This window comes from Chelonia mydas, chromosome 1 (assembly GCF_015237465.2).
Source record: "Chelonia mydas isolate rCheMyd1 chromosome 1, rCheMyd1.pri.v2, whole genome shotgun sequence".
Classification (NCBI taxonomy): domain Eukaryota; kingdom Metazoa; phylum Chordata; order Testudines; family Cheloniidae; genus Chelonia; species Chelonia mydas.
Window position 1 is genome coordinate 22,423,368 of NC_057849.1, and position 22,774 is coordinate 22,446,141.

Here is a 22,774-nt window from a genome sequence, read left to right on the forward strand (position 1 = left end):
AAAATATGCACCTCCTCATGTCAAACGAATCAGAATGTAGCGTGAATACAAAAAAAATTTAATTCTGTACATACACTCCTCAGTTCAGAATTTTTTTTTTAATATATAAAAAGATACAACAGGCACTTATTGTACCTCTAAGCTTCATAAATATCCAGATTTCAAAGTTGGTAGGAAGTAGTGCAATCATGACCCTACATGGGTGCTTTTGAAAAATTTCACCCAAAATGCCTAATGTAGTTAGGTACTCAATTTCTATTGAAAGTGAATGGGAATTGGGTACTTAACTCCTTTAGTGACTTCTGAAAATTTCACCCTCCCTTGATTCATATTTATAATTTAATAAAATATAGGATGCATTACCACATTCTAGACCTACAGTAGTTGCAATAAATAAATACACAAGTGTAACATATGCATTTATTTTGACAACTGACTTTCAATAATGCAATATGAAAAATTTACAGATATATGAAATGCAAATCTAGTATAATTGATCAGATGTGTATTTTAATTGAGCATTTACTTCTCTGAACACAACTGTAGCTTTAATAGGCTGCTTTTAGATAAACAGTGTAAGAATAATACATTTCTATGTTTTTTACATTCAAACTTTTAGTTACATACAATGCTATAGGATTGAAATTTGCTTGCTATTTTGCACAGTGTAGGTTCTTTAAAGAACTACCCAATTCCTGCTGTGTTGTAGCGGTGGCACCAAAGTGCACACAAAAGTCTTGACACACCCAAAAGAGCAATCCAACAACAAACTTGGGTACAGATAGTGTATATGCTTAAAATAAATATCCAATTTATTCATCAAGAATAAAATGAGCAACTTAATGGATGAAAAGATCCTTCAGAGCAACATTTAAATACAGTAAATTCAACTTCATTGCTTCCATACAGAATTCATACTTTAGAAATAAGCTAACAAAACCACTAGTGAATGTACTACATATACAGTCAACCCTCTTTATGGCCCTGATCCTGAACGTGTGGAAATTCAGCACCTTGTAGGATTGAGCTCAATATCATCACTCTTCATAGAATGCTTATATCAATAGATAAAGCCCTCCCAAGCTCTGGGTATTTAAAACTAGAGATGGAGTTCCCCGTCATGAACTCTAGCAAAGGGTGAAACCACCAGAGAGACTTGAACATGCCATTAAAATTAAGCTGCAAACACACAGTGAATATGAATATAGCGACCTATTGTCAGCTCATTTAAAATAACACACAAAAGACCCTGGGAAATAGACAAAGTTGTTGCTTTTTTGCGGGCATTATTTAGCGAATCACCAACATTCTGCACTATTCCAGGTGACCACACACACAACACACCCCTTGTAATTGGACCACTGAATTTCAATAGTATACTCTTTATTTAATTAGTTTTCAGTGAGCAAGAAGTAAAAGGCCTTTAGTTTAAAAAAAAATAGTCTGAAAGCAGAAAAGTTTAATTTGCATTATGTAGTAACGTTTAGCAGCACAAAATAAAACAACAGAACAGAGGCTGTCTACAGATCTACTGTAGTATACACACTTTTATAGAATTCCTCCAAGTTCCTCATTTTATTATTTCCTTCCCCTCCCAAGATCCAACAAGTAAATATTTTGGACACTAGCAACTAGAAAGTCATCTTATTTTGTCAGCTTTGCTACCATTAGCATCCTGAGTGGTAGGGTATCTTCTACCCATTTGTTTGGCGAGCTCATCATTCTCTCCCATAGGGTGGTTTCATCTAAAGTGGAGTCCATCCAGTCCACTGCAGTACCATAGCTTTTGCCTTGGAAAAACATAAGGAAACATTATGCACTTTTTAAAAACCTGCCACCACAGTTAAGAGTAGATTCTAGGGCAAATCTCCACACATGAGCAAAAATCAGCAATTTCCCCCCGATTCTGAAAGCTTTAGACCTACCCTACAGAGTTAGCTGACAATTTTCTATACATGTACAACTCCCATCAAACCCAATTAATGGGAGTTGTGCCTACATAGGAACTACATAATATCTCAGTATTCTCATGTGTTTGATTATTCTTGATTGCTATTTATTAGCTCATCTTGTCAGGATCCCTAGTAAATAAGAAAGTCAGTCAGTCAAGATTTTCCAACTTTGGTTCCTAAAGTTCAGCATCTAAATCAGTGGCCTTATTTTCCCATTGTCAGAAGCTGTGGTTGCTCAGTACCTCCTGGGAGGAAAAAAAAATTAGCATCAGGTCACTGATTCAGATACCAAAATGTTAGATTAGCTGCTTAATTTCAGGAGCCAAGTTTGAAATTTGTGACCTCAATTTATGTTTATTTTTAAATTTGCTTTTGACTATTATAAACCTAATGTGCTAAGAAGACTCTTCTCTGGGAGAAGTCACTTTTCCTTGAGCTTGCTAGAGAGACTTTAAACACTTTTTACTTGTTGTCTTCAGTTTGGGGAAAGACGACATTTCCTGTCCACAGGCTGAATTATCATTTTGCTGTAAGATGGTTTCACTATGAAAGTGAAAAAGAGTATCGGGGCTGGGGGAGGGGGGGAGAATCAAGTTCACTTTTACTTGGGAAACATTCATATTTTATTTTTTAAAATGTTGTTTATTTTCAACACACACAATTTTTACTATCAAGAAAGGCGGCCAAATTTCTCCTTGAAACAAAACCTTGAGTATTTGGGAACACATTTTAGCAAAATTGATCACTTCACACACCTCTAATGAAAGGGTCTATTCTCAACACCAGAAGCATGTACAGCTATACTTATTTATCACACACTGATGTTGAGCTTACTGCCTTAGTGTCTAGCTGCCCCACAATTTTAAAAACACCAAGACTTCCAGACATAACTTTCAGTTAACTTTAGTAGGCATGACATAGGAGCATTGGGAATTAAGTATTTACTCAAGTTTAGTGTTACTACAGATCTTATTTTTAGACTGGAGTTTTTCACATGTGCTCCAGTTGTCCTTCTTTTAATTTATACTCTGAACATCATACTTCAGTTGCCATAGGCACACTATTTGCCATACTAGATCAGACCTTTAGTCCCATCAAGTCTGGCTTCTGTGAGAACCAAATACAAAGTAATTCAGAGGCTGGTAAGCCGTGCCACAATGTACCTAGTCCATGGTGCATGTTATATATGGATGTAGATGATGGCAATTTACTTCATGATTCTGCAACGTTTGATTTGATTATTCCTATCTTAGCATGTGTCACTAATAATTTCAAGATTATCTAGCCATAGTATTAATGTTCAAAGATAGATTTACCAAATGGGGTACACCTCAAGGAAAATAAATGTATTTTTGAAAACTTAGAAAGATTTAGCAATAACCTTTATAAGATCTCACTTAACTGGGTTTCCACAGGGGGGGGAAAAAAAAAATCTATCATGCCAAGGGGTGCACACAAGAAAAGAATGAAACACACACCTCAGAAATTGGGGTTTTCTGCTTTACATTTATTGTATGCTAAATTCTTCTTTTGCTGCTCTGGTCACATCACTCCTCTGAGTCCCTTCTCTGACTTCCTGTTTTTATACTGCCTCATATTCAGCATCTACAAACCCCATATTCCAGGCCCCCTCCAAGCCTGCCTCAACATGTATCTGCATTTTTATTTCCTTCTTTCCCCACCTCCATTTTTACCAATCTCTATCATCTTCTGTCCACCAAACTTCATTCTGACGTTGCCCCTTCTGCCGAAAGACTCTTCACATTTCTCCCATATGCACCCCTTCTCTTCCTCAATTCCCTTCTTTAAACCCCCTTCTTCCATAAATCCCTCCTCCCAGCACTGGCATCTTCACATCATGGCTGTGTGTCTGAATCAGTTCATAAATTGATAGCAAGTTTTTTGGTTCAGAGTGTGTATTTTGTGCTTTGTAAAGTCCTATGTACATTTATGGAAAGAGAGACAATTTCTAATCTAATCTGAGATCTTCTCTAACTTGCCTGTACCCCTTAACATGACCCTATTCCTGCTCTGTAACTGTGTACTGTATTTCGGGATCCCCGCTGCATGAAAGGTGACTTTCTAAATGAAGCCTAATGCCAGCAAGTTTGCTCAGTGATATTTTGCACACAGAAGGGAAAAAATGGAGAGGCAAGACAAGTAAATGGAGATCCAGGTTGTATTTTGCAAGTTAAGGATTAATTTAATAAATGATCAGTACCTGTTCCCATTCCTATCCTGAGACCTCCCAGAAAGTGATTGGCTAGTTTGTGGTGGTCCCAGACTGTAAGTTCTACACATGCTTCTTTCAAATCATCAGTTCTAAAGCCATCGTAAACCATGGTGTGGTTGAACACCGGGTTTGTAGTTTTCGCCACTGCTCTTGTTTTCTGGCGGCTTTTCCTACTGGTATCTGGAAGAATGGTACTTTGGAACGAGAAAATACTGTCAGATTATATTAAAACATTGAGGGCTACGTTAACATTCTCTTTTATACGAATGTATCTACAGGTTAACATTCTCATTAATATACTATGGGCTCTGAGACTGGGGGGAAGAGGAAACATGTGCCCACCCTCTTCAGAGAACCTGAGGTCAGGGCTGGCAGGGCTAATCACCCCCACACCTCCGAAGATAGAAGAGATAGGTGGATGGGGCAGGGAGGAGGCTTAGGAGAACTCAGTTATTGGTTTCCAGCCAGTGAGTGCCCTGCTTGTCTTGCTGCTGCCAGAGATTCCCCAGCCACTTGTCTCTAATGCCCTCCCTATGGTGTTATAATCCCTTGCCAGGAGGAAGGGAGAGAAGACAGGACAGTTTTCCCCCCTTTCCCACCTACTGCATGGCTTCCCTCCAAGACAGACATCCATCCTCCCATCCCAACCTGGTTTGTTTAAAATGCACAATAAATAAAGCTAGTTGCTCTTAAGTTAGCCCCTGGTTGATGGAAATGGTAGTCAGTTTTCACTAGCCAGTCAGTCAACCAGGAAGTCAGGGCATAAAGTGCAAGGTTGGAACTCGCCATATACATTGTGTCCGATGGGTGGGTGAAATGTATCAGCCTCACAGGGCATCTTGCAAGGCAGCATCTGGGAAGTCTCTCACTCTCACGAATTAAGGGAGGATTAATTAGCATAATTTTATTCATCCTGCTATTGTGGTTACCATTTAACAAAAGAGTTGAGCTTGTTGCCCCTCAGGAGAGGGAGGTCGTTGCATTCCTTCACCCAGATGTGGACCTCTCCAGTGGACGGGGTCTTGTTACCTTTGGAAGAGACAAATAGGAAAGCAACATTCACTCCCTTTAGAAATTAAATGTGAGAGGCAAAAGGAGGGAAGTAGTCAGAGAAGGTGACTGTACAAATTTGGGAGGAAATAAATTCACAGCCATCATACCAAACAAAGGCATGTCTCCATCATTGCATTTGTATCATATGTATGCCAAACAAATCCCGAGGAAAGCAGACAGAAGAAGGACAAAACAATGCATTCCCCTGTTGTTTCAATAGGATGAGGTTATCCTAGACTTCCTGTCCCAAATCCTCATGTTGTTGTACTGTGCCACATTCCTCCTCAGAAATGGCAAAATTTCAATGGTGGGTGAGGTGACTCCTGTCCTCTAATATTTCCCTCTCTTTTGTAGGCAGGCACTGGGAAATAGTAAATAGGTGCACAATTTGCTTATTTTGCATACACAGTGGCACAGCTGGGGCCAGCTTTACCTGCATGCAGCTGGCGTGAACTAATACTTAATGAGCACCCAAAAATCAGATTTAAGTGTACATTGCCAAAGCATCTAAATGGTCACTGATTTGCTCTTGAGAGGATTCGTCTACTCTTCTTATTACTTCCCAAATGCCTCCACCATGCCCAACTCAGCTACCGAAGCTGCTGACAGGAAGGAGTGAATTTGTTCCTTATTGGCCAACTTGTTAAATTAAAAGTCCTTTGCTTCACTGCCAGCCCATCCCAGCCAATTATTAATTGTCAGATAACAACTGACTCAGATCATCGTCACTATTATAAACTAGGTACTAAGGAATTCTTGTTCTTTCCCACATCCGCTGCCTTCTGAGCTCAGTGCCCTGCTACTGTTTGCTTAGCATGCGGGTGTTTGCCTGACTGTTAATGACCACTACGGTAACTAGTGGCGAAGCAGGATCTCATTCCTTGTGCTCTATTAGGTATGTAATCCAGCTAGTCGCTAAAAGCCCATGCTGTCATCCAGGTGTAATTCCTAACGTCATGTGTATAAAAAAAAGCTGAAAATAGCTGAGAACTTAAACTGAATGGTAACAGACGGAATCCCAGTGATGACTGAGCCTGATGATATTGTAAAACAAAAAGACAACAACCCTGCTTACAGTGGTTTCCATCCCTTCATTCTGATTCAGGCATTCTAGATTTTGGAGCGACAATCTTGGAATCTTACTACATAGATTTATATAACAAGAACGTCTTTGCTTCCTTAATAAAAAAAACACTGAATAAGTCATGGTCCTGAAGTGAGTTCATGGTCAGGTTAGCCTGATTCTATAGAAAAATGTCTACTTTTTACAAAAAAGGTAGTTGAACTTTGTGAAATATATTCCCAAGAGGCTATCAAAACTAAAAAAACCAGCCAAGCAAACAAAAAAATAAAGAATGAGCACATACCCCCGACAGGCTGCGGGACATACTGAAGGGCTAGTTTAATCTCTCCTCTGTTTTCTAGTTCAAGAGCTGCTGCTGGAGTCTGAAAATTAAAACACAATACCCCTTTTTATAGCATTCCTTGTGTGTCTCACTTATAATGAGGCAATGCCAGCAAGCAGGAAATTCTGCTTTGATATTTATTAGAAATTCTACTTCACACATGGGTAGCCATTATAGATTACATGTACAAATTGCTCTGCAAAAGTTTTCTACAGGAGTGATAGGTTTTACTGAATTATGACATGAAGCAGAATTTCTCTTTTGCCAACTGAAGATTTTCTTGCATTCTTACCTTTAGATCTTCCTCAGTTTGCAGGCAAACAGGAGAGTTTATGGGAGGAGTTTAACCCCTGGAATGCGCCTTCAGATGTAGATAGGTGCCTCTTTTGCTAAAGTACTGATAAAGACCTATGATTGTAGCTCATTCTCAAAAGAGATTTCTCCACAGTTTTGCTGCCCTCCTACCCTTCACTGGGTCATGTCTAAAATTAGAACATATGCTCTTTGGAGCAGTAGCCTTTTCTTATGTGCATTGGGAAGCACCTAGCACACTCTTAAGCACTGTAAAAAGTAACATACAGACTAAAATACCAAAGCAACTTTCAAAAATAGGTAGGCTCTAAGCAGATAGGATGCTTGTTACTATCCTGTAGAACTACTTTAATTAGAAGACCACTTGCCACCTCTTTGGCTTTTGGCTAAGGCCTTACCCACTTACTTGCTGAAAATTTTAAACCAGTTTAGTTAAAGTAATGCAAAAAGGCTGTATGGACACATTTTGATTTAGAAGTAGTGGTTTATTTAAAATTTAGCTAGAATTGACTTAAGCCCATTGTAAACCAAGTTGTAAACCACACAGCCTTTAGCTAATCCAGTACGACGTTCTCTGGAAGACGTGTCCTTGGATCAAGTGTAGCATCGTTTTAATATGTATCCTGTATATACAAATGACTATCTGCAAGGGGATGCAATTGATGGTCTATGCCTCCAGTGATATTATGTAGCCACACAGGCCACAAAGGCTGGAAGTTCAATTTGGGATTCCCACTCCTCAGGTTGGTTGAGAGAACAGAGTCAGACTCCTGGGGGTACAAGCTGCTTCTCTCTGAAAGCACCTCAATTGGCCAGCCACTCACTGGCACAAGGAAAGGTCTCAAAATTGTATGTCTTATCTGCTTGCCTGCAAGAAGCATTTCTATAACTGTAGCCACAACAAAAATGCTCAAGCAGGAAAAAATGAGAGGATATAAAGATGGGCAGAAGCCTGTGACTGGATAGAGATCACATCTCATTCGTACATACCACAAACACCTAAGAACTTACCCTAGGCTTAAGTGGGAACCAATTCATCTGCTTATTCTGTTTGTCATTCCAGTCCCATGTTCCCAAATCAAGTTCCACCTCACCAAGGAAACTATTGCGCCCAAAGGTGTCATTGTGCCAGACAGAGAGATTCAGTCTCTGGGTCTTTACCAGTGCCGTGTCAATTTTATACTGCAAGAAGGGTGAAGCAAAAGAATGACAATTTAAACAAGGCAGCAGAGGAGCTGGAACAATTGGTACAGTGGAGGTGCGGAGAGCCATTGAACCAAACTGTAAACCCAGTATATAATGGAAAACACTTAAAGCCAGGGGGTGCAGCAGCACATATGCAAGGGACTGTTTCATTAACACTCAAGAATCCAGGAGTGACTGAGATTAGGAGAAGGCCAGTTGTACTGGGAAATCCATTCAACAGCCCATTTAGGTCCACCAGAGACATGTAGAAAATGATGGCTACTGTACATATTTGAGACTTTAGTTCAAACAGTTTAAATTCATGTTCATCTCACATTTGTTAGTAAGAATTACAGAAAAATCAGTACATCTAATTCAGTATATCCAAACATACTGAATACTACTTGGCCAGCTATCTTAAAATATCTGTACATACAGTTATTTAAACTTCACCACACTCCTTTGAGCTAGCAAAATATTATCCCCATTTTGCAGATGGAGAAGTTAAGCTACTTGCTGAGGTTACACAAGTCAATGGTGAGTTTAGAACAGAACTCAGGAGTGTCTGATCTCCATCCTGTGCTCAGACCACACTTCCTTCCATACCTGTTTTCAGAAACCAAGTCACTCTATCCAATGTAGTTGAGGAAATACATGTATAAGTGAAAGGAAAGGATACACTGGGTATCACAGAGTATCTAGTCCCACCTGTGCCATAATAAGTTAGCTGCTTTCCAGCCTATTCAGATCAAGTGATAGCTTAATGGACAACTGGGAGTTACAGAAGGACAGAGAGCTCAGGCTGGGTTGGAACCACAGGGAACAAAAAAGCTGCTGTGGCAGACCCTGAGCCAGAGTCTGCAGGAGGCCAGATACTCCAAGGGAACCAGCCTGGAGGCCAGTGCTCTATATGGCAGCTGAGGAAAGAGGCATAGGTAGCCCAGAAAAGGGCTGAGAACAGGGCCTAGAGAGCCCACTGAAGAGAATCCATAAAGGACAGGAAAACCTTTTTGTTTATTGGGACTTTCAGTTGGACTTTTGGGTTACATTTGTTTGTGATTTGGACAGAGGGCCGAGCTACATCTCTAGCATGGACCAGTGAGCGGAGAGCCAAGGAGACCCATCTTGGGGAAGGAAACTGAGGGAGGGAGTGCTAGTAGGGCCATTCTTGAACACAAGGGGGCACACTGGAGGCAGCCGCATCCTACAATACTGTGCAATAAGAAAGGGCATAGTACGGAGTAGTATCTATAGTTGGGCTGGGCCCTCAAGAAATTTTTGCCATTGACTTGCTCTGTGCTTCTGTTGCCCTTATCTGTGAAATGAAAGCAATAGCCTTGCTTTGAAAAGTGTTTTGCAATCTGTGCACCTAGTAATATTAAATAAGTACCCGCAATATTTCATTAAAGACTGGATTCAATGTTTTCTTTTTCACAGAGGTCTTCCTTTTCCCCAGCTTGTATTTCTCTGGAAGCAGGTAAGTCTTTACATACCTAAAAATTTAAACAAACAGACTGATAAGGGCAGCAAGATATTGTGTAAAGCTGCAAGACATGAAATTTTTTTCTCCCCCAAATACACAAATCCAAAAATGAAATACAAGTTTTACAGAAGATAAAGTTGGTTAGCAATGCAGTTGTTGTAATGTACACTTTTCAGTTAGTGATTTCTAAGTCATTCAGTACTTACCATTTCAGTAGGTCTGAGTTTTCGATAAGTAATCACCTTAAGAATGAACATTAATGGTTTCTACAGTATTGATCAAAAGTAAAAGCCCTCTTTAGAATCACAGAAATTAGAGATAGAAGACCTGTTGGATCATCTTGTCCCCCGCCCTTGCCGAGACAGAATGTCTAGACCAGCGGTCCCCAACCTTTCAGAAGACGCTGGCAGGCGCCAGACACCCCGCCGCCAAAATGCCACCGCCGAAAAGTGGCAGAAGAAGCAGCACCACCGCCAAAATGCCGCCGAGAAACGGCAACACTTCTCAGCGGCATTTCGGCAGTGGGGTGTCCTGTGGGCGCAAAAAAATGCCCCGGCGGGCGCCATGGCACCCACAGGCACCATGTTGAGGACCCCTGGTCTAGACTTTTTGCTGGGATATCCAAATCTCATATTTAGATGTGCCAATCTAAATCTGGACGCACAAAATGGGGAATTTACCAAGCAGATTATTAATTTGATCATCAAAATATAGAATTTGAAGTTCCTAATAAATTGGGTTTCCTATATCATTCTTTGCTATGGAAGTAAATGCACACACATGTACAGCCTATGTGATTTCTGATATGTGTAACAGTTATATCTTTATGCTCTCTACAAATGAGCCTTAAAATCTCTAGGAACTGCTATCTGCAAAGCCAGTCAGCCATTTACATTCAATTCAGTGCAAGGAATCAAGGTGCCACATACTTCACTTACGTATTTTCTCTTTTTTTGTTTTCTTTTTTGAAGACAAAGATAATTGTGACTGAAAGGCTCTGCCTGCACTTCTTGTGCGTGGAAAAATAACTTCTGTTAGGAAAAACTGTGCAACCCTAATTACACTTACGGGTCTGAATGTTGTTTCTTAACATCTGCAATTGCCAAGTCTTTACACTGGGAAACAAAAATATGGAGCTCCTTCAGCTGTTCTACATAATCAATGGCAAACTGAATGTGGCCTTTAACATCCACATTGCCAAAGTCTCCACTGTAGACGCTCATTACACTTCCGCTCACCTGTACACATGAAAAGGGAAAAAAACATTCTTTTAGTCTATGCTTCTGGTCAGACATATATGTTATTAGAATGGGAAATATTTAAGAAATTCATCTACACTCAATTCAGAGACAGTAAAGACACCAACTGTACTCCACTTAGATGTACTTTTGAAACAGTTTTCTTTGAAAAAAGATTGTAATCCATCCAATGAGAAATATTTACATTTCACTAGCTTTTATTATAAGATGGTTGTACGCCTCCAAAAACTCAAGTGAAAGGTGCTATGTAGAAGCGCAAAGTATTATTTACTGCCTAATATACAAGACACAAAGTAAAGAGCACACCATATATACAGCATACTCCAATCAGAGTCTTCAGATATTATTCTCATGTCTCTATATTTTCTTTCCCACAGAAAATGGGGCCTCAATACTCTGATGACAGGTACTCTATAAACACCCAAAAGAGATTAGGGGTAACACTTTCAAGAATACCTAAGTGACCTAGTCACTTTTGAAAGTTTCACCCTAGGTGGATTGGAAGAAGAGTAAGACAGATATAGAGGTGGATGGCTTTTTATTCTCATTGTCCCCCTTCAAATCCCTCAAAACTCTCCTTTGTCATGATGCCTGCAAAGAAAACTTGGCAATGGTTTAGGCCCCTGCCCATCATGCAGACTACTATTGTCTCATGGTTTCCTTGTACTCCCCGGTCTGTCAGTATCCATCTGTTGCCTCTATTCTTCTACTTGGATTATAAGCTTCTTGAGGCAGGGACTGCTTTTTTGGTCTGTATTTGTACAGCGCCAGCACAATGGGGTCCTGATCCATGTCTGGGGTCCTATCCACTATGATAATATAAATAAATCTGTTGTAGTAATTAAAGGCATTTGTAATGGCACCAATCCTTTGATTGGTGAAAATAAAATAAAGAAAAGAAAAATAGTTCAGTTTGTTACATTCATATACTAAGGTCAAGAAAATGGAGCATTAGACAACTTTACATAAACTCTGATACTATAGTGATGAAGTCTAGAGAGAAATAGATACAAAGGACGGGGAACGACACAAAGGTTTAGCAAAAGCAGAGTGCCATTAAAACAAGCTTTGGTTTACATACAGAAGACAAGGATGCCATGCCAGAAGAGCCGCTAAGATTGGTTAGAGAGCTGGGGCTCTTCTTGATTCTGCCATGATGATAACTGCTTTCTGATGTTGTATCAGTGTCTCTGTCATCACTCTACAAGACATCACACAAAGAAATCCAGCATGGGCATTTAGAAATCACAAGGAACACAGTTAAAAGTTGTCCTAATTTTAAAAAGCAGACTTGTAAAGATTGGAGCTCTGTGGATATTGGGAGCCACATTCCACAGTAGTGCAGTGCAAGCAATTAATTCCTTAAATTAGATCATGCTTCTGCTTTGCATGTGGGAAGTTAGTTGTGCTAAAAAAAACAAAAAAAGTTATAGGGAAACGCCACACATTTTAGAATTTGCTACCTGCGTTACAAGTTGAAATCTTGATCTAAAATGTACTTTTACTCCTTTTGTGCAGTGATTAGTTTAATTAGGCTCATTAGTTTCACTTTCTCATGCATTAGCTCAGTATAATAATGCAATTTCTAATGCTAAAATCTTTAACCACTCTGATCAATACAAGTTGTTTAGTTAAAGGAGAATGTTCCTGGTAGAGGAGCATACAAGGAAATAAATGGCTTTTGGAGGATACTTTAGCAATTACATCAGAAGACTTGGGTTCGGTGTTACTCAGCCAGACACACGCCTGCGGAAACATCTGTCCATCCACCTGTTTGTTGCTATGAGAAGCACACTGTCTATCCTATTAAAAAAAACCCATCAAACAGGTGCTTTTGGAGCATGCCCAGAAGGTCACCAAATTCAGGATATTTTGGACTGGGGGTGGGGCCAAATTTCAGACTGATGCCATAAACAGAACACCCTGTCAGCTGTCTCCTCTCTTTTACAGTGAAGGGAACCAGCTCAGGCACCCCATGCTGACTGCAACTGAGGCAGCATGGCATGGGGAGAGAGATGATCCTGCAGGTAGCAATGTGGGTGCTCATTTTTAGGACATCTGTGTCTTAAATCATTGCTGTTCTGGCATCCACTAATGCGACTCCACCAGCGATAGTAGCAGTTGGAGCTATAGTGTAGACAGGGCTAGGCGATTTTTAGATGACAACATAGAATCATAGAATATCACGGTTGGAAGGGACCTCAGGAGGTCATCTAGTCCAACCCCCTGCTCAAAGCAGGACCAATCCCCAACTAAATCATCCCAGCCAGGGCTTTGTCAAGCCTGACCTTGAAAAACTCTAATGAAGGAGATTCCACCACCTCCCTAAGTAACCCATTCCAGTGCTTCACCACCTTCCTAGTGAAAAAGTTTTTCCTAATATCCAACCTAAACCTCCCCCACTGCAGCTTCAGACCATTACTCCTCGTTCTTTCATCTGGTACCACTGAGAACAGTCTGGATCCATCCTGTTTGGAACCCCCTTTCAGGTAGGTGAAAGCCACTATCAAATCCCCCCTCATTCTTCTCTTCTGCAGACTCAACAAGCCCAGTTCCCTCAGCGTCTCCTCATAAGTTATGTGTTCCAGTCCCCTAATCATTTTTGTTGCCCTCCTCTGGACTCTTTCCAATTTTTCCACATCTTTCTTGTAGTGCGGGGCCCAAAACTGGACACAGTACTCCAGATGAGGCCTCACCAATGTCGAATAGAGGGGAACAATCACATCCCTCGATCTGCTGGCAATGCCCCTACCTATAAATCCCAAAATGCCATTGGCCTTCTTGGCAACAAGGGCACATTGTTGACTCATATCCAGCTTCTCGTCCACTGTCACCCCTAGGTTCTTTTCAGCAGAACTACTGCCTAGCCGCTCCGTCCCTATTCTGTAGTAGTGCATGGGATTCTTTCGTCCTAAGTGCAGGACTCTGCACTTGTCCTTGTCGAACCTCAGATTTCTTTTGTCCCAATCCTCTAATTTGTCTAGAGCACTCTGTATCCTATCCCTACCTTCCAGCGTATATACCACTCCTCCCAGTTTAGTGTCATCTGCACACTTGCTGAGGGTGCAATCCACGCCATCTTCCAGATCGTTAATGAAGATATTGAACAAAACCGGCCCCAGGATCGACCCTTGGGGCACTCCGCTTGATACCGGCTGCCAACTAGACATGGAGCCATTGATCACTACCCGTTGAGCCCGATGATCTAGCCAGCTTTCTATCCACCTTATAGTCCATTCATCTAGCCCATACTTCTTTAACTTGCTGGCAACCCTGGTCAACTACAGGTTTTGTTTTTGGCATGCACAGATGAGGCCCAAAGGGTTCACTCTAGGGCCCATCAACAACTGCTTCTTAAGAAGCCAGAGGACTTTCAACTAGCTCAGATGCTTTACCCACAAGAGCAGAGCATGCTGTCTGCAACACTGAGCATCTGTTGATTCAGGGACTGAGACAGATTTCTAACTGAACCCCAGTCTCAGACAGGCTACCAAGCTGATCTCCCCAGCATACTGTTTTGGGAGAATTCACCAGGTGGTACTATTACACATCTTCTTACAAGCTCTCTTTCTTAGCATGTGAGCAGTGTACAGTCTGAAAAAAATACTGTATTGTTAGATGGAGACTTTTTAAGGGAAGCTGTTGAAACAGCAAGAGAGTTTGCTCTGTCTTAATTGCTCAAACTAGCATCAGTTCTTGATGGAGAGTTGCATCCCAGGAACTGAGCATTGCTACTTGGGCTGAGATATCTGAAAGAGGGAATTGCCTACATGCTGTTTGTGGCCACCTCTCTTCAAGTTCTGGTGTACATGTAGTGTAAATTACACTGAGAAGAAATCCCAGCTCCAGACCACTGATTCAAAAGTAAGCTGACCTGGAAGGCCCCAAAAACGAATACATTAAATTACTCCTCTTTATACTATTTTTTTAAAATCAGATACTTGCCTCTTCCTGTAGAAATGCTGGTACTGACTTGCTCAGTCTTTTGAGTTTTTCAGGATTTGAAAACTGGTTATCGGGGTCTGAAGGCACTGTGGAGACTAAAAGAGCAGCAATTCAAGTTTTAAAAATATCCTGCCTTCTGACATTAACCGAACTTGGTCCTAATAAGCAGAGATTGGGATAGACTACTTTGGACAAAAATACATTTACATGCACATGCTGTATCCATGTGTAACTTGTATGCAAGATATTTCATAGATTCATCAATTTTAAGGGCAGAAGGGACCATTATAGTCATCTAGTCTGACTTGTGCAACAGGCTAGAGAACCTTGATTCACTATGTTGTGCTGTACATAAAATATAATTTTTACATATAATTATATAATACACTAACCCAGGTGCTGCATGAAAGTTTTGACCACAAATTTAAAGATTAACTTTAAAAAACCTTTTACCTGCCAACGCTTAAGGTTTCTGATTTCCTCCTAGAACAGAAGGCGGAACCGTGCTTTTTGGACATGAACAATGTCACTAAATGTAGCTGAGATAACAGAACTATGGCTCTTGATCAGTAAATAAAGGCCAAGCCCTGCTCTCCTTACTCATGCAACTAGTCTCATTCATGTCAATGGGATTATACGTTAAATGAGCAGGGTTTAGTCCCAGAAGAGGAAGTCATTTTCAAATATTCTGATTTGGTTACATAATGTATTAACAGATATAATGTATTCTGTTAATGATTCAGTATCTAAAGCATGTCTGTTCACCTTCAAAAGTGTTTTCATTGAATTACATTGCCAAATTCTTAATTTAATACATTGATCATAGCAACAGTGCAGAAGCTAGCCTTGCAAGTAATGATTTATATCAAACCAATGGTTCTCAACCTTGTACTATAGCATGATCTTTTCCATCCCAGGAGTCCAGCCCCATTTAGGAATATGGGAAAGGTAAGGTGACACCCTCCCCCCTAACACCTGTTCAAAGCCTCCGGGTTGAGGATTCGGCACTATACATGATGTTTGCAAAACTGCACTAACTGCTTTTGCTACAATGTCATGCACTATCATTTCCCATGACAGACAAGGAGTACCAATTTGGCAGCATGCCAGATACAACCAAGGTTAAGTATGCGTGCAAATGTTGTAGTAACCATGTACAATTCCTCCCCAGATGTCACACACGTGCATCCCAAAGAAACTTGGTACAAGACAAGGTCTCTCAGTCCAATTACCCCAAAACTGAAATTGTACCTCAAGGTTACACTGAAAATACACAAGGCATTGTTGTCACGCAGTTAGCTTTGTGAGCTGCAGCATTTAGTAACAAAAACAAAGTCCAGACTTATTAGTTAGTTGATATTAAATTAAAGGGATTTGAAACTAAATCAGTGGAGAGTTATATCCACTGGTTGATTGAAAGATCCTGTTACTCACTTCCTTGTACATTTTCATTTGTCTCTTGTTGCTGATCGGTTTTCTGATCTGCTCAGATGGGCAACATTGAGAACAATACATTGTCATTCAGTAGTAAAGATATCAGGTTTGTATAAACGAGGAGTCCTTGTGGGACCTTAGAGACTAACATTTATTTGGGCATAGCTTTTGTGAGCTAAAACCCACTTCATCAGATGCATGTAGTGGAAAACACAGAGGTAGGTATAAATACACAGCACATGAAAAGATGGGAGTTGCCTTACAAAGTGGGGGGTCAGTGCTAGCAAGCCAATTCGATTAAGGTGGAAGTGGGCTATTCTCAACAGTTGACAAGAAGGGGTGAATACCAAGGGAGGAAAAATCACTTTTGTAGTGTTAATGAGGCCACTGTAATCAAGGTGGCCCAGCAGGGGGAAGTTAGTTGTTGTAGTGACCCATCCACTCCCAATCTTTATTCAGGCCTAATTTGATGGTGTCCAGTTTGCAAATTAATTCCAGTTCTGCAGTTTCTCGTTGGAGTCTGTTTTTGAAGTTTTTTTGTTGAAGAATTACCACTTTTAAATCTGTTATTGAGGGTCCAGGAAGACTGAAGTGTTCTCCTACTGGTTTTTGAATGTTATAATTCTTGACGTCTGATTTGTGTCCATTTATTCTTTTGCGTAGAGACTGTCCAATGTACATGGCAGAGGGGCATTGCTGGCACATGATAGCATATATCACATTGGTAGATGTGCAGGTGAACGAGCCCCTGATGGTGTGGCTGATGTGGTTAGGTCCTACGATGGTGTCCCTTGACTAGATATGCGGACAAAGTTGGCAACGGGTTCTGTTACAGGGACTGGTTCCTGGGTTACTGTTTTTGTTGTGTGGTGTGTAGTTGCTGGTGAATATTTCCTTCAGGTTGGGGGGCTGTATGTAAGTGAGCACTGGCCTGTCTCCCAAGGTCTGAGAGAGTGAGGGATCGTCCTTCAGGATAGGTTGTAGATCCTTGATGATGCGCTGGAGAAGTTTTAGTTGGGGGCTGTAGGTGACGGCTAGTGGTGTTCTGTTACTTTCTTTGTTGGGCCTGTCCTGTAGTAGGTGACTTCTGGGTACCCTTCTGGCTCTGTCAATCAGTTTCTTCACTTCCCCAGGTGAGTACTGTAGTTTTAAGAACACTTGATAGAGATCCTGTAGGTGTTTGTCTCTGTCTGAGGGATTGGAGCAAATGCGATTGTATCAGAGCTTGGCTGTAGACAATGGATCGTGTGATGTGGTCTGGATGAAAGCTGGAGGCATGTAAGTAAGTATAGCGGGCTGTAGGTTTCTGGTATAGGGTGGTGTTTATGTAATCATCGTTTATTTGCATTGTAGTGTCCAGGAAGTGGATCTCTTGTGTGGACTGGTCCAGGCTGAGGATGATGGTGGCGTGGAAATTGTTGAAATCCTGGTGGAATTCCTCAAGGGCCTCCTTCCCATGGGTCCAGATGATGATGATGCCATCAATGTAGCGGAAGTAGAGTAGGGGCATTAGGGACGAGAGCTGAGGAAGCGTTGTTCTCAGTCAGCCATAAAAACGTTGGCATACTGTGGGGCCATGCGGGTACCCATAGCAGTGCCGCTGATTTGAAGGTATAAATTGTACAAAATCAGACATCAAGAATTATAACATTCAGAAACCAGTAGAACACTTCAATCTCCCTGGACACTCAACAACAGACTTAAAAGTGGCAATTCTTCAACAAAAAAACCTTCAAAAACAGACTCCAACGAGAAACTGCAGAACTGGAATTAATTTGCAAACTGGACAACATCAAATTAGGCCTGAATAAAGACTGGGAGTGGATAGGTCACTACAAAACTAAATTTCCCCCTGCTGGGCCACCTTGATTACACTTATGCCCAAATAAATTTGTTAGTCGCTAAGGTTCCACAAGGACTCCTCATTGTTTTTGGTGATACAGACTAATACGGCTACCACTCTGAAACCTGTCACCAGGTTTATATAGTGATTGTAGAACCAGACACTTTACGTCAACCTGAAGATCGATCATCTTTCGTTCTCTTTCACAATCATCATTGGCCTGGATTTCCAAGACCCGTTTCATCCCTCACTGTACATTTGGGGCATTTTCCTTTTTTTCACAGTCTGGAGTGCAACCAATGCAACAGGACCTATCAGCAAGTGAAGTCCAAGCATTAAAGGCGAGATTTTCAAAATTGCTTCAGTACTGGCCTGAGGCTGCTCCCTCTGAAATCAACATTTGACCAAGTACTGAGCACTTTGGAAACTCCCACCCTAAATTTGCCAGGGTAGATATTTGTGTCAGTCTTTACCATGACTGACTCGAGCACAAAAATAATCTGGCTGCTTGAAAAGACAAAAAACCTACCCTTTCAGCTCAATTATACGTACACATGTCATATATATTTTCACTGAAATCCACAGCTATGTCCCCAGTTCAGGGAAATGCTTATGTACATGCTTAAAGGCCCACTGATTACTCTCTGCACCATGCAATGGACAGCAGTATAGGCCCAAGTGCACTATGATCAGACTACAGACTAACTACAAAACACAATGAAGCCTCTAAAAGAGTCAGTAATAAATACAACTAAATGTGACTAGTTTTAGAATTCTGGTGCCACTGGATAGCACTTAAAAGGAAGTAAAAATGTGTTCTATACCACCATATTCAGTGTCACTTGCTCAGTGTAACCTAGTAATTTTTGGTTTTGTTTTAAATTCAGAATCTTTTAGTCCATGTTTACAAACACTCACTCAATGACATCAATGGGAGATTTGTGCACATATATGATGGAGAGTTTGGCCCATGCAATATACCAGATGAATTTATAAGTGCACTAGTTGATCATCAGTATCAAGAGTCGGCAAGCCAGTGGCTTATCCATTATCTCAGAGCAAGCAAATCCACTTGTGTCTTAAGTCTTTGCTTTGCTGGATAGAACCATTTTACAGTGCAACAAATTAGCATTCTAATTTGATATTTTAGCAGCCCAATTCTTCACTGAGTCAATACCCAAAGCTCTCATTGACTTCAGTGGCCATGACACATGTGGAATGCCTGAAGGATCAAGCCCAGATGAAACACTGTGACATAAACAAAGTTGTTTACAATAATAGTCGGATATAACAATACTAATATATTGTTTAGAAATAAAAGCAAAGGTGGAGAAATGCTACCCAAGTATTTAAACCATGCTGAAATTAACTAATTAAATTACCATACAGCAGTGATACAATTCTGAAATTCACCAACTCTTTGGCTGGTGAGTGGAGAGAACACTGAAAAAAATACTATGTTCATACACACACAAATAAGATATTTACCATCTTCAGCACTAAGTACTAACTCTTCTTTTGGGATATCTACTTTTCCTTTATCTGTGCAGGAAAAAGTAACAGTTAGTAAAGTTTGCTGTTCAGGAAGGTAGTATGGATTATAGTGCCAGCCACAGAGTTTATAAGAAATAAGGTCAAAAATCAGCAGAGCCACAGCCCAGGTTAAATGCATAAACCACAAGGTTAAATGCTGTCCATAAAACACTTTCTACCTGGATTACAAAATTCAACTAGTTTGCTCTAAAGGGAGCTCTCATGTCATTGTTTAATGCAGTTTACATCAGTACAGTGCTGTACTGATGCCTGAGGTCCTACAGTCAGTTACAAATAAGCAACAGCACATTAAAAATAAAGAGAATGAAGAGTTCTTATGTCTGTATTTTAAACTAGTGTAAGATGCCTGAACTGGCCAGCTCCTTCCAAAACCCAAAGCTCTATTCATGAATATCTACATGCATGAAGTTTCACACATTTTCCCCATTATGCACAGCAATCAATAAGATATTGAAAAATACACAACAATGAACATAGGTGTAAGTGAAATTTTGAACACAAGCATATTTGATTGCATAATTTAAATAGGAACTCAGAGCCAAATTTACTGCTGGTGTAAGTAGGTGCAATTCTACTGAAGTCAATGCAGTTGTCTCACTTGCACCACTCATTAATTTGGTCCATATCCATTTGTAGGTGAAAGTTGGTATTTGTATATTGCTCCTTTGGGTGCTTGCACATCCCCTTATTGTATAACAAGCATAAAGCCCACTACTGAGCAAAGCCAGGCTGATTAAGATCAATTCAATGCATAGTTCTCGGAAGAAGTCTGCTGAGTAGATAAATTTACATGAACACTCCTGTGTAAACTCCATGCAAGTTATTTATAAATAGAGCTGGCCCACAAGAGAAAACTATAACCATGGAGAGCATTTCAGGAGACTCAAGGCCGATCTGGCTTTAAAAAAACCCAAAACAAAACAACAACAAAAACCCATGCAAATGGGAGGACAGGATTAAATGTTTTCTCAGTCACAACCCGGACATTTACAGATTTACAGCTAGTAAACCTTTAAAACTTGCTAGTGGAATTAGGAATGGACATGGCAGTTGCATCCTTGCCAGCCTATTTCCTGCCACTGCAAGTATAAACATTGTTACGAAGATGGCTATCTGAATGGAATGTAAGAGGAGATGAAAGAAGGGGTTGAAAAAGCATGTCTTAATTAAGCGTGCAAAAAAGAAGCCTATTTTATATTCAGCTGTGACTGAGAATGAAATACAGGAGTAAGTGTTCAAAATGAGCATGCAGTATTGAAATCAAAACCTGGTCAAAAGCACCATTTAGACTAGAGCACTGCTCCTTACTTCTTATTCAGAAGTCAAATTATAAAGTATGGTGGTTATTTATTTACTTATTTTGGATGCTCATTCTGAGGACAGTTTTCCTGCCAAAACCCATGGTTGGAATATTAGAGAGTGTCAGTTGGTGAAGATGTGTGGAAGGATAGTATATAAGTATTTTTAAGATTAGCTGGGGGCATGGAAGACAGCAGACAAGCTTTGTGCTCACTTGATGTGGCTGATGGAATGTCCTCTAGACTTTTGGAAGGCCTTTGCCTATCTGCACTCCTTTTCAGAGCCTTCAAAATAGGATCTAATTCTTCTTCTGAACCTGTCACGGGACAAAATACATGAACACTGCACAGACAGACAGACATGCCTTTTTAAATGAGAGCCACTTTAGAAATCAATGGCTATTTTTAACTAATGAGATATTTTTAACCCTTAGCAAAACATTAAAAATTCTAGTTTTCACAACTATGAAAGACCAAAGGAAAAATTAGGGAAAGGTGCAGATGTTTAGTCATGGATTTGGAGACATAATGGAATTCTAAATTACTAGGTAAAAATACGTGCACTACCAAAGACCAGCAGGATCAATAGTCACTGAATTCAATAGCTTAAATTACTTGGACACAGGCTTTCAGGAATACATATTTTAGAAGTGATTTAACTGTAAACTGCCATGGCAGCATTGTATTGACTTGGGGGAAAAAAGGAAATTTAACATTAATTTTAAGAGTTATGGAGCAAAAATTTACCCCGCTGGTGTGTTTGTATAGGTCTCCTACTGATCAACAGATGTGGCACATGGTCATTTGGCCTATTGTTTTGTCTACATACACACATACTAGAGGTAGGCAAACTAATTCATACTTGTTGCTTGAGATGGACTCAGAGTGACTCAGCTGTATCTACAAATAAGGAGTCTAGCTAGAAACCCAAACCCTGTTGTAGAACTGCTTCCTGATGGAGAATATGGGGGTTATTTTAATAATGGGGACGTGTTTCTATTTGAATTACAAAAAAAAAAACAGAGGCAACAATTCATGTCATGTAGTCCAAACAGCAGCCATAGGAAAACTCAACTTCTACCACCATAGGACAGATTCAGATCTTAGAAGTTAATGGTCTCATCTGTCCCAGTTGGCAGTCCCATGTGCCATCTCATCCCTTCAAAAATCCCTTTCTGCCGCCTTCCTCCATCCTCCTCATGAGCAAAAAAGTGACCCAAAATGCTTCACTTTAGCTATGGCGCAAAGCCTGAAGCCCTTGCTCAAGTTTTACTCGTTCTTCACTTAGGCCAGAAGTCCCATTGGCTTCAATTGTGTTTTGCCCAAGTTAAGAGTGAGGAATTAAGGATAAGACCACTGGCAGCCCCTGCAAATTTCACAGGTTTCTCAAAAAGAGAAGGAGTACTTGTGGCACCTTAGAGACTAACCAATTTATTTGAGCATAAGCTTTCGTGAACTACAGCTCACTTCATTGGATGCATGAGCTGTAGCTCACGAAAGCTTATGCTCAAATAAATTGGTTAGTCTCTAAGGTGCCACAAGTACTCCTGTTCTTTTTGCGAATACAGACTAACACGGCTGTTACTCTGAAACAGGTTTCTCAGCGTCTTCAGTTAAGGGGAACAATCCTGATTTCTCAGAACAAATATTAAATTAACCCCTCATCTGAAGCAACTCCAATAGTTTAATTGCATGGGCACTGCCTACCACCATCCTGTACAGGAGACCAGAGCCACTCCAGTGTTGCCATCTCTTCTAGATGCACCTCTATTTGAATACTAACTTTTCAGTGGACGATAACACTAAGTGAACATAGC

The 22,774-nt window shown here is 40.5% G+C and overlaps 1 protein-coding gene across 19 annotated transcripts in view; it reads right to left on the reverse strand.

Moving 5' to 3' along the window:
- Nucleotides 1-406: 406 nt before the first annotated feature.
- The window catches only part of SYTL2 (synaptotagmin like 2), an 85,030-nt gene continuing 62,662 nt past the window's right edge, over nucleotides 407-22,774 (reverse strand). For 6 of the 19 annotated variants that reach the window (XM_007060598.4, XM_043528424.1, XM_043528449.1 and 3 more), the window contains exons 9-20: nucleotides 21,173-21,274; nucleotides 19,594-19,647; nucleotides 16,263-16,310; nucleotides 14,829-14,923; nucleotides 11,965-12,084; nucleotides 10,693-10,862; nucleotides 9,532-9,634; nucleotides 7,968-8,138; nucleotides 6,606-6,684; nucleotides 5,115-5,214; nucleotides 4,174-4,379; nucleotides 407-1,790 (exon numbers count right to left, since the gene is read on the reverse strand). In XM_007060598.4, coding sequence (XP_007060660.2) covers nucleotides 1,645-1,790; nucleotides 4,174-4,379; nucleotides 5,115-5,214; nucleotides 6,606-6,684; nucleotides 7,968-8,138; nucleotides 9,532-9,634; nucleotides 10,693-10,862; nucleotides 11,965-12,084; nucleotides 14,829-14,923; nucleotides 16,263-16,310; nucleotides 19,594-19,647; nucleotides 21,173-21,274 — 1,394 coding nt within the window. In that variant the 3' untranslated portion in view covers nucleotides 407-1,644. The remainder of the gene's footprint in view (nucleotides 1,791-4,173; nucleotides 4,380-5,114; nucleotides 5,215-6,605; nucleotides 6,685-7,967; nucleotides 8,139-9,531; nucleotides 9,635-10,692; nucleotides 10,863-11,964; nucleotides 12,085-14,828; nucleotides 14,924-16,262; nucleotides 16,311-19,593; nucleotides 19,648-21,172; nucleotides 21,275-22,774) is intronic. The other 13 variants (XM_027823026.3, XM_027823024.3, XM_043528432.1 and 10 more) reach the window with 5 other exon arrangements.